We start from the raw sequence: 12312 nt of genomic DNA, 5'->3' as shown, positions 1-12312 counted from the left end.
ATAAGCAAGTGACGGTTTCTTCGACGACACGACCTGCCACTCGCTTTAAAAACTGTATCGTAAATTTAACTACCCCTCAGTAACTCGTAATGTCAAAATGAGATCCTACACGCTTAGAAAAAGTTACTCAAAGTTTGAGTACTAGTTACTCATTTTAAAATGATACATGGAAACGTCAAAAATTGAGTAGTTATCATCAATGATATTGAGTAACTCCTACTCTAAATTTGAGTTTAACGCAATAACTCGTTTTCTTTGTTACTATTCGCAAGATCAGTCTAAAAGTTGTAATAACCATTTGTAGCAACAGGTTGTATATTTTGTTAGTGAGATCGCGTATTTCGAGGGTTAGTCGCTCAACACAAAAGGTGTTGTGTCTGCAAAAACCGGAATGATAAACTCCGTGTTGTGCTTTAGCATGAAACCGAATATGCTCAAATGTCATTTCTGAGGAATAAGTGTATGATTGGTGCCTGAGCATAACTGACATGTATGTTAATTTGCGATTGACACACTACTCCAAGCAACCACCACTTGATATAGTATTGAGTTCAATTACTTAATATTTTAATACAATACACTCAGAAAAGGAGCAATTTTTTTTGCAAATTTGGTATATGTGAAATCAAATTTCACTCAAAATTTGAGTGATAGTTACTCTATTTTTGGTACATGTACAAATAAAGTATTACTCAGTAAATGAGTAGATTTTACCCAAATATCGTTTCCAGTAGAAGAACTCAAATTTGAGTAACTTCGGAGTTACTCTAAATTAGAGTTGTTCCACTTTTTTTGTAGATGAGTGAGATCTTACTCATTTTTGAGTAACTATTTTTAAGCGTGTACGAAATATATATGGAATTGGCAACCCAGGTTGATAAACTGTTGTTTTTAGAAAACGGTTACCATATCCTTGGTTACGTTTGTTGTTCAATTGAAAAATGTAAATAGAACAAAACGAACCAATATGTAATAAGTATTTCAGCACGCTTCTATCGTAGGTCGCAAAGATTTCAAGTATAAATGTATTATAGGTATAGTTGAAATGGTTAGCTCATATAACGCCTAACAATTTTTTAGAGTTTTCAAATTTGTGTGCAATTGCTGATCATCCTTATTCTACATAAAGACGTATTGGTTTAGGTTTTGGCCTCAAATGTTGATGAGAATTCGGTTAACTTCAATTCAAATGCTTAAGAATCTAAGTGAATGATGAACCAGTGGACGGCCTTTAAGATAGTAAAAGCAACAAAAGGAGATAAACAATAAGTTAGTTCGACTAAAACAAAAAAAATCTTCTTTTAAAAAAAGACTAAGACCATAAATTCTGCTGAGCATGTTAGAGTATCTCAATTCGTACCACTGGCAAATTCTGATCAAGTATACAAAAAACAATGTAAATAAAAAAATGTTGAAGCCATCCGAAACCAGCCATTGAGATCACTAAACTCGAAGATGATAAATTTGATCAGCATCAAAAGGAGAAAACAGATTTGAAAAATGACATGCAAATGCAACTATAGGATAAACCAAGACTAAAACAAATCATCGAAATTGATACTATCGAATATGGATAACGATTCGATAAAATATTAATAACAACTTGTAGGAGAAAATAAGAGGAAAAAAACGATTAAGACAACTTAGGTAAACTTCACTAAGATAGATTCTTAGTGATGAAGTATTTGTTAATATAACAAGGTCTTTCTTATATCATCTGTATATTCCTACAAATAATTTTCATACTCCTTCTTGTCTTCGTATAATAGCTTCACAGCGGTCTAAAAGTTTCGCGAGTCATACTTAAGATAATCCATCCGTATTTTAACAAATTTACATTCAGAACATTCAGGAACAGGATGTCTAGCGAAATGCCCTACCGATGGCGATTGCTGCAATAATTGAGAAAGAAATGAAACAGGCATTTTGCCGCGGTCGCTCGTATCATGGTAGGATCGATAATTACCTTGTGTCGTTCCACACATTTTTTTCATTTCTCACCAGGAAACAACTATCAAGTTGATAACTTCGCCAAGTATTCGAACAGATTAATAGTAAAACCAACTCCTGGACAATACAATTTGAAAAGCTTACCAAATTAAAGAACTTGCTGGCTCTTCGAAAACATATGCTGTTACCCACCTTCTTGTTAAACTCAAATACGTTGGAATTGTTACAAACCTTCCAGTTTCGTTTTCGCTCGTAAAGAAATATGCTAGAAGCAGAGAATTATAAGTCTGTTGCGAAAAATATCCAAGAAATCCTTCAAACTTCCCAGAAGTAATCTTGAGATATCCTAATTTAGACGAACTTTTTCAATTTGTTTGTTTATTTATATTGCTGGGGTACCTCGGTAACTATTTATTAGCAACCAAAACAGTGTTGCTTAAGAATTTTATTTATATCAATAATAAGGGGTCTGTTGTCCGAACCTATTCGGACCACGCGCACCTCTCATCCAATATCTTGGCCCACGCACACGAATGCAGTCAGCTAGGGTACAGACGAGAGTGACAGTTTAACGCAGGGAGTAAACAAATAAAACACAGTTTCACAGTGCGTATCAAATACATATTATTAAAACTAAATCCTTTAAATAGCCGCCATAAAACGAACTATTATAGTGCTCATTACTAATAAATATCTACCTTAGATTGGTACGAAGGTAACTAGAGTTTAATAATAGAATGTATCTTAAAAACAACTCTCAATATTAGGTCAGTAATAGTAGCTCACCCACAAGCGGGAACCCTTTACTAGAGCCGATATCGCCTACAGGAACCCGAACCCCACTATATCGCAATAGAATTTTGCATTTTAAGCGGAAAGCGAAAACAGAATAGGAACTAAACGTGAGTAAACACTGAATTGAACCTAAAATATATATCTCAATATTACTGATTATGAGAGCTAAACTACACGTTATTCAAGTAGAAGTAATTGGAATTGAATTGAATTGTGAATATAATATTATATCATTTCTCTCATTAGGAAAATTATAATCTCCCGTTAAGAAACACCTGCGTTTTATTGGAGATTAAATTTCCGGAAACATCCTGTCAAACCGTTGACCCATTGCTGTCACCAACCGTTGACCAAAGGCAACATTATAATTTTCGTTTACGCGGATTATTGCATTCTCGGGTATGTCGGGACGGAGTAAATCGAAACAATTCGAAAACGGCGCGCGGCCAAAAACAAGATCACGTGGGGTGTTAGAAAGTGATGATGTGCGTGGTAGTGGTGAATATCGTAAGTCGGTTATGTATAGACACCAAACTAAGAAGCATCTGGAGAGCACCGTTCCAGGATGGTCGTGCAAAAGCTGCCAGAATGCGGATACTGAGGACATGGTGCAATGCGATAAGTGTGACAAGTGGCACCATTATGAATGTGTGGGCGTAACAGATGATATTGCAAATCGGAGTTGGAGATGTCCAAACTGTTTACCGGAGAAGTTGGTGATCCGTAAACCAAAAACGTCTGGAAATCCAGCAGATTTCAATGATATGCAGAGTGAACTAAATCGAACTAACATTGTCTCAACCGTAACTCAAATTCCACTGATTAAAATACCGTCAGTCTCAGATTCCGCAATAAACACTCAAGATGCTTTGGATGCACAAAACCTCGCCCCAAACATCAAATCGGTGTCAAAAATGGTTGCCGCACTAGAACTGAAGCAGACCAAATCAAGTCAGTCTATTAATTTGCCGGTAAATTCCGATCCAATCGTGAAGATTACTCCAGTAGGACCGAGAGCTCGTTCAGTAACTTCACAGTCGTGCTCGATAAAGTCACTTTTGAAACTAGAACTTCAGAAACTAGAAGAAGAACGAACCTTCGAGAAACAGGAAGCAGAAAGACGACGTAATTTCGAATTGCTGGAGGCAGAGAAGCATCGTGATTATCTCAAGAAGAAATATGCTTTACTAGAGGAGATGTCCAATCGATCTCGATCAAGTCGTAGCGAGGCGTCAAGTAGAGTTGATGATTGGATCAGTGATGTGAATTCTCAACAACATAGTGAAGTGCTTGTACCTCAGAACAAAGCTAAATTCAATCCTCAACGGCATTCTACTCAGAATCAGGTCGTAAATTCTACGTTCGAGAACAAATTCAGGTCTCAATATGTTCCAAGGCCACCGGCAGACCGCATCCATTCTAATACCGCTCCAGCAGTCTCCAGCAATGATCAACTGCATACACCTTTCAGAAGAACGACGCAACAAAATCGTCAACGTACATCTGAGGAAGAGGTTGATAATGAACCCTGCCAGTTTAGTCGAAAGCAATTGGCTGCTCGTCAAGCGATTTCGACAGACCTACCAGCTTTTACGGGGAAACCGGAAGAATGGCCAATTTTTCTATCAGTCTACAACAGTACGACAGCCATGTGCGGATTCTCAGACGAAGAGAATATTATCCGGCTTCAGAGATGCCTGAAAGGAAAGGCATACGAAGCGGTACAAAGCCGCCTGATGTATCCTTCGAATGCCCCAGGTATAATTTCAACACTTCGCATGCTCTACGGTCAACCGGAAGCCATTATAAGCTCGTTGGTAGGAAAGATCAACGCCCTTCCCCCACTACGAGAGGATAAGCTGGAGACAATAGTTGATTTTGCAGTACAAGTACAGAATTTTTGTGCAACGATCGATGCATGTGGAATCGAGGATTATATGTACAACATTTCTTTGCTGCATCAGCTTGTTAGCAAACTTCCGCCGATCATTAAGCTCGATTGGGCAAGATATCGACAAACCCTTTCGACAACTAATCTCGCGACATTCGGGGATTGGGTATATTCATTAGCTGAGGCAGCAAGCGCCATAACCATCCCTCCGGTAGTGATAGAATCCAAGCCTGTACGGTTCGAAACTAAAGGTGTCAAGAAGGGAAATGCTTTTCTCAACGCCCACTCCGAAATACAACAACTAGATTATATGCCCTCGAGCGCGCCTTATTTAGAGACAAATATAAGGCAAGTGGATGATGTTAACTGTCCCATCTGTAAAGGCAGCTGCAAAGCAGTCGAGAAGTGCAAACGTTTCCACGAACTCTCAAGAGACTCACGGTGGGCTGCTGTGCGAGAGTTCGAACTGTGTCGCAGATGTCTTCGTAAACATATCAACAACAGTTGCAGGACCAAACCTTGCGGGAAAGACGGCTGCACTCGTCTGCATCATGTACTACTACATAACGATCGGAACACCGAGGTTAATCCCACAGACTCATTGACGGAAGACGTATTACCTTCCCATACACAAACGCAGCAACTTCATGGATACAACTTACATCATTCCAGCTCCAGTGCTGTACTGTTCCGTTATCTACCAGTCATATTGCATGGAAAAGATAGGTCGGTGCGCACGTATGCCTTTTTCGACGAAGGATCAGAATTAACATTACTGGATAAGGAATTGTCAGATCAATTGATGTTAGAAGGAACCTTACAACCGTTGTGTCTCAGATGGACCGGAGGCACTCAGCGCAATGAAACTAATTCACGAATTGTTAGTCTGGATGTATCGGGGATACAGCAAACCGCAAAGAGATTTAAACTCAATACCGTAAGAACCGTGGAAAGTCTGCTTCTTCCTGATCAAACGCTCGACACAGATGAACTGACGCAGCTCTACCCGCATCTTCGTGGGCTGCCTATTGAATCATATTACCAAGCTAGACCACGTATCCTGATCGGAATGAAACATGTAGGTGTCAGTGTAGCTCTGAAAACCAAAGAGGGTAAATATGATGATCCGATAGCTGTAAAAACACGACTAGGATGGACCGTATGCGGTGGGTGGAAAGCGGAAAAAATGCAAGGGGTTGGACAATGTTCGTTCCACGTGTGTGTGATTCCCGAGAAATCGGATGAGAATTTACACCAAATCGTGAAGGCTTACTTCGCGCTGGATAGCCAAGGCATAACGAAATCTGAAAACGTTCTTTCCTCTGAGGACCAACGTGCGCATGATCTTTTGAAGTCTGGTACATACCTGAGAGGAAATCGCTATGAAACCGGACTCCTATGGCGTCACGATGATTTTCGTCTACCAGACAGCCGTGAAATGGCCCTTCAACGGCACCTGAGTCTTGTTAAGCGATTGGAGAAGAACCCATTGTTGGCGGAGATACTCCATCAAAAGCTTTCGGACTACATTCGAAAGGGTTACGCAAGAAAGCTCAATGACGATGAGCTTAATCAAACGTTTCAGCGCGTCTGGTACCTTCCCGTATTCCCTGTGATGAACTCGAACAAACCTGGGAAAGTGAGGTTAGTGTGGGATGCAGCGGCAAAATCGCACGGTATCTCGTTAAATTCTGCTCTACTCAAGGGACCAGACCAACTGTGTTCGCTGTTTGCTATCTTGCTGCAATTTCGCGAAGGACGGATAGGACTAACTGGAGACGTGCGTGAGATGTTTCATCAAATACTCATCCGTGATGAAGATCAGCAATGCCAACGCTTTTTTTGGACCGACAAGGATGGGAAATTGTCAGTGTACGTAATGAACGTCATGACCTTTGGAGCTTGCTGCTCCCCAAGTAGCGCACAGTATGTCAAAAACCTAAATGCCGAACGTTTCGCTAAAGAGTTTCCAGCTGCAACGAGAGTAATCTTGAAGCTGCATTATGTTGACGACATGCTGCTCAGTACAAACTCTGAACAGGCTGCGATTCGTCTCGCAAAGGACGTGCAATACATACATTCTCAAGGCGGATTTGAAATTCGTAACTGGATTAGTAATTCCAGATACGTTCTGACCACTCTGGGTCAAGATAGTACCGACGATAAAGATCTAGATCTAGCCACTGAGCTGGCTACCGAGAAAGTTTTGGGAATGTGGTGGTGTACACAAAAGGATGTCTTCACGTATAAAGTTGGCTGGAATCGATACGACCACGCTCTTCTCAAAGGCCTGCGACGCCCAACGAAACGAGAGGTTCTACGTGTTCTCATGACGATATTTGACCCTCTCGGATTGATAGCTCACTACCTCATGCACCTTAAAGTTCTTCTACAGGATATCTGGCGATCTGGAATTGAGTGGGATGAGAAGATCAACGAGGAGCTGTATGATAAATGGAGAATGTGGCTCACAGTTCTCCCGCAAGTGGAGTTAGTTATGATCCCACGTTGTTATCAATCATTGACGCCACCAATAAATCGTATTGATTCTTCAACTTCACTTATCCAACCCTTAGAACCGTGTGATCCGAATCAAGTTTTGAAAATTGGTTGTCCAATCAAAATTGACAGTTATTTCTCCCGACCTAAACAGAGCGATGTAGAACTCCACACCTTCGTTGACGCTAGCGAGAATGGCATGGCAGCCGCAGTATACATTCGTTTCATGCATGTTGGGGAAATAGAATGCATCCTTGTCGCAGCGAAAACAAAGGTAGCCCCACTGAAACACCAATCGATTCCCAGACTAGAACTTCAAGCTGCTGTGATTGGATCTAGACTAGCGCGAACAGTACAAGAAACACTCTCTATTCCAGTTCATCGGCAAATATTCTGGTCGGACTCCAGAGACGTATTGTGCTGGATAAACTCCGACCATCGTAAATACACTCAATTCGTGGCCTGTCGAGTGAGTGAGATTCTCGAAACGACGGAAACTAATGAATGGCGTTGGGTTCCATCAAAGTCTAACGTGGCAGATGATGGCACGAAGTGGACAAGACTACCCGACTTAACTTCTAGAGCAAGATGGTTCAGTGGCCCAGAGTTCTTGAAAATGCAAGAAGCTAAATGGCCACAGTCATCCGTCAAAGTAAATCCGACGGCTACTGAGTTACGTCATCGATTGTCATTCCATGTCATGATGCCTTCTCCTATCGTAGACGTTACAAACTTCTCGTGTTGGAAGCGGTTGATACATCTGGTTGCACGTGTTCAACGCTTCCCAGCGAATTGTCGTCGAAAACTCAAGCACGAACAAATTCTCACCGAAACCTTATCTATGGAAGAACAACGTGGAGCCGAAGATTATCTCGTGCGTCTTGCTCAACGTGAAGCATTTCCAGAGGAAATCAATTTATTGAGGAACTCCTCACATCAACAGCAAGAGTCACACAACGTGCTGCCAAAGACCAGCAAACTTCGCCAGCTAACTCCATGGCTGGACAATCGAGGCATAATGCGGATGCGTAGTAGAATTGCAGCTTGCGCATTCGCCACCGAGGATGCAAAATATCCCATAATTTTACCGCGTGAGCACCATTTAACCACCCTAATCTTAAAACACTACCACCACAAATATCATCACCAAAACCACGAAACTGTAATCAATGAGATACGGCAGAAGTACTATGTTCCCCGTATTCGTGTTAATTATCGAAAAGTACGCAACACATGCCAACGTTGCAAGAATGAAACCTCGTTACCGCATATCCCGATCATGGCCGAGCTCCCAGCAGCTAGACTAGCTGCATTTTCGCGACCTTTCACACACGTAGGTGTTGACTACTTTGGACCGATGGAAGTCGTCGTCGGGCGGCGAGTGGAAAAAAGATGGGTCATGCTGGCTACCTGTATGACCATTCGTGCGGTGCACCTTGAAGTTGTGCACTCTCTTACGACCGATTCATGCATTATGGCTCTTCGAAATTGCTTTGCACGACGTGGTTGTCCGAGAAAAATCTACAGCGACCGTGGTACTAACTTTATTGGTGCCAACAAAAAGCTGAAGGAGCTATATCAAGAGATCGACCAAGTAACTATTATGAGAGAGTTCGTGAGTTCAGACACAGAGTGGGTTTTCAATCCGCCGTCCGCACCACACATGGGTGGTAGTTGGGAACGGCTTATACGCACAGTGAAAAACAATTTGTTCGCCATACGACCATCTCGAAGGCCAACCGATGAAGTTTTCCGGAACCTGCTCACTGAAATTGAACATATTATTAACTCTCGCCCTTTAACACATGTTCCGATCGATGATGACTCCGCACCGGCTCTCACACCCAATCACTTTCTGTTGGGTTCGTCGAACGGAATAAAACCGCTTTGTTTCTCGAACGACAGTGGGGCTATACTCCGCCAAAACTGGCGTGCATCACAGATTCTCGCAAATCAATTTTGGAGAAGATGGCTTTCCGACTACCTGCCTGAGATCACCAGAAGATCGAAATGGTTCGACCACACTAGACCAATAACTACTGGAGACGTAGTTGTCATCGCTGACAACAAGTTACCCCGGAATTTGTGGCCGTTGGGAAAAATCATCCATACCCACATTAGCAAGGACGGCCAAATCCGATCTGCAACAGTACGCACAGCCGTCGGTGTCTACGAGCGACCGGTATCGAAGCTGGCGGTATTGGACGTTCACCGCGATAGATAGTAAGCCAACTCGCAGGTTGGCGTACCGGGGGGAGTGTTGTCCGAACCTATTCGGACCACGCGCACCTCTCATCCAATATCTTGGCCCACGCACACGAATGCAGTCAGCTAGGGTACAGACGAGAGTGACAGTTTAACGCAGGGAGTAAACAAATAAAACACAGTTTCACAGTGCGTATCAAATACATATTATTAAAACTAAATCCTTTAAATAGCCGCCATAAAACGAACTATTATAGTGCTCATTACTAATAAATATCTACCTTAGATTGGTACGAAGGTAACTAGAGTTTAATAATAGAATGTATCTTAAAAACAACTCTCAATATTAGGTCAGTAATAGTAGCTCACCCACAAGCGGGAACCCTTTACTAGAGCCGATATCGCCTACAGGAACCCGAACCCCACTATATCGCAATAGAATTTTGCATTTTAAGCGGAAAGCGAAAACAGAATAGGAACTAAACGTGAGTAAACACTGAATTGAACCTAAAATATATATCTCAATATTACTGATTATGAGAGCTAAACTACACGTTATTCAAGTAGAAGTAATTGGAATTGAATTGAATTGTGAATATAATATTATATCATTTCTCTCATTAGGAAAATTATAATCTCCCGTTAAGAAACACCTGCGTTTTATTGGAGATTAAATTTCCGGAAACATCCTGTCAAACCGTTGACCCATTGCTGTCACCAACCGTTGACCAAAGGCAACAGGGTCACTGTATTTGTGGTAACTGGTGGTAAATCACTCACGGACACTTTTTATTCCGATTTTTATTCGGAGTGCCTGGTCGTGTCGTCGGTTTCTCTTTGTTTACTTTCTCTTCTATTAATTACCAAGCGGTTTCCACATTTATCACTCAACTCTGCATGAAATGATACCCAAAACTTTCGACTTTCAAACAGAATAGTGATATCAAAGAATAACTTTTTAGTCACATCACAATAATCAAAAGAGAAAGTGACCCCGCATGTACATACAAAAAAACCCCGCATGTACATACAAAAAAAAACGAATCTTGAGACGAGGTAAATGAGATTGAACTATGAGTATGTTTGGTAGTGAGAAAGCAATGTTATTGGCAATAACATTTTCCATGATTAGTATATATGAAGGGCAATAACTTATTGCCTTTCATATGAACTTTTTAATACAAAAATAAAACCAAGACGCTTAAAATGTAGAACCGATTCAAAACGGTTTTGCCTATCTTGTATGACATGAATCCGACAGAAAAAAACCGTTAATAACCGCTAAGCGAAATTCTCTGCCGGAAACGGTTGTTGAATTGTTGCCAGACTTTTGCCGGAATTCTGCCAGGCTGACTGACAGACATAGTAAGCCGTCTGGGGGGAAATCTCCCCACCGCGTACAAGTGGGGAAGTTTGCAGTGTTTTGCCTTTCTCATATAGAAAGGTTATGCAATCCCTTGGAAAACCGACTAGTGAAAATTGGCCCGGAGGGCCAAGTTTCATATACCATTCGACTCAGTTCATCGAGCTGAGCAATGTCTGTGTGTGTGTGTGTGTGTGTGTGTGTGTGTGTGTGTGTATGTGTCAAATAATCTCACTAAGTTTTCTCGGAGATGGCTGAACCGATTTTGACAAACTTGTATTCAAATGAAAGGTCTCGTGGTCCCATACGAAATTCCTGAATTTCATCCGGATCCGACTTCCGGTTCCGGAATTATAGGGTAAAGTGTGTTCAATATTGTACACCGTCACTTAAATCGGCGAAACAAAAAACGTGAAAAAATTTCTAAACTGGTCTCAAAACCACACAAATCGAAAGTCATTATCAGTGAGCAACTAAACAAACCGATTCCGGCTATCCTGATTCCTGGTATCCGGTTCCGGAAGTACCGGAAATAGTGGTCATATATACCAAAATAGATCTCACTCACTTTTCTCAGCGATGGTTTGACCGATTTCCACAAACTTGGATTCAAATGAAAACCGGCGAAACAAAAAACGTAAAAAAATTTCTAAACTGGTCTCAAAACCACACAAATCGAAAGTCATTATCAGTAGGCAACTAAACAAACCGATTTCGGCTATCCTGGTTCCCGGTATCCGGTTCCGGAAGTACCGGAAATAGTGGTCATATATACCAAAATAGATCTCACTCACTTTTCTCAGCGATGGTTTGACCGATTTCCACAAACTTAGATTCAAATGAAAGGTCTCGTGGTCCCATACGGAATTCCTGAATTTCATCCGGATCCGACTTCCGGTTCCGGAGGTATAGGGTAAAGTGTGTTCAATATTGTACAGCGTCACTTAAAATATTTTCGGATACAACAAACATTTAAATCGTAATTAAGAGTGCGTACTAGAAGAGTTTGTGTGTCATGTTAGTTGGTGGCCGCACGAACCGACTTTGGTTTGTGAAAATGTGAATGACTCACGTAATCAAAGTATTGTTTTATTCTGTATGTTATACTAGTTAATGCACAAACAATCTCTTGGTTTGTTTCAAAAATCGAAGAGATAAATTTTGAATGGAATACCACAATATTATATGTACATGAGAAAGGCATCACTACACCACTAGGTGGATTAAAACAGGTTTTTATATCAAGAATTAGAGCGAATAGAGAAATAAATCGTCTGATGGATTAAAGGCAACTGAAGATTTAAAAGGTAATATTACCTAGCAGCAAGAATTACTTGTTTGTTAAATAAAAGCATCAACAACTACACTGAGAAAAATACTCTAGTAGCCGTAACCTGTTTGTCATGATCTTTTCAACTATATGCTTAAATAGTTACAACGACCATGATATGAGATTATTCACAATCTGTATTGTAAAGTACTAGATAACAAAGAGTATAACTTGGGAAGACTATTTGTATTTATGACTTTTTCTGGTATGGTCATTCTAACAATAGTTGTCATTTCAAAACTAAGAACAAATAACCATCACAAGGAAGGTGAAATCGCT

General features: G+C 40.9%; 1 protein-coding gene across 5 annotated transcripts; it reads left to right on the top strand.

Annotated features, from left to right (window-relative positions):
* Nucleotides 1-2440: 2440 nt before the first annotated feature.
* On the top strand, nucleotides 2441-10531 carry LOC131437596 (uncharacterized). Of its 5 annotated transcripts, none has more exons than XR_009230796.1 (3): nucleotides 2441-2852; nucleotides 2992-9825; nucleotides 9965-10531. XR_009230796.1 is itself a non-coding variant. In XM_058607051.1 (3 exons), exon 3 carries the CDS (start codon nucleotides 3147-3149, stop codon nucleotides 9357-9359), a length of 6213 nt encoding a protein of 2070 aa, XP_058463034.1. In that variant the 5' UTR covers nucleotides 2441-2657; nucleotides 2718-2852; nucleotides 2992-3146; the 3' UTR covers nucleotides 9360-9958. The 5 variants fall into 5 exon arrangements, 2 of the variants coding, with proteins under 2 accessions (XP_058463034.1, XP_058463035.1); XR_009230795.1 differs by lacking the exon at nucleotides 9965-10531 and having other exon boundaries at nucleotides 2992-9630; nucleotides 9691-9958; XR_009230797.1 differs by lacking the exon at nucleotides 9965-10531 and having other exon boundaries at nucleotides 2992-9638; nucleotides 9691-9958.
* Nucleotides 10532-12312: the final 1781 nt, after the last annotated feature.

The sequence above is a fragment of the Malaya genurostris genome, chromosome 3 (genome assembly GCF_030247185.1).
Source record: "Malaya genurostris strain Urasoe2022 chromosome 3, Malgen_1.1, whole genome shotgun sequence".
NCBI classification, from domain to species: Eukaryota; Metazoa; Arthropoda; class Insecta; order Diptera; family Culicidae; genus Malaya; species Malaya genurostris.
The sequence above is the reverse complement of the archived record's forward strand: the minus strand, read 5'-3'. Positions and strand labels throughout refer to the sequence as shown.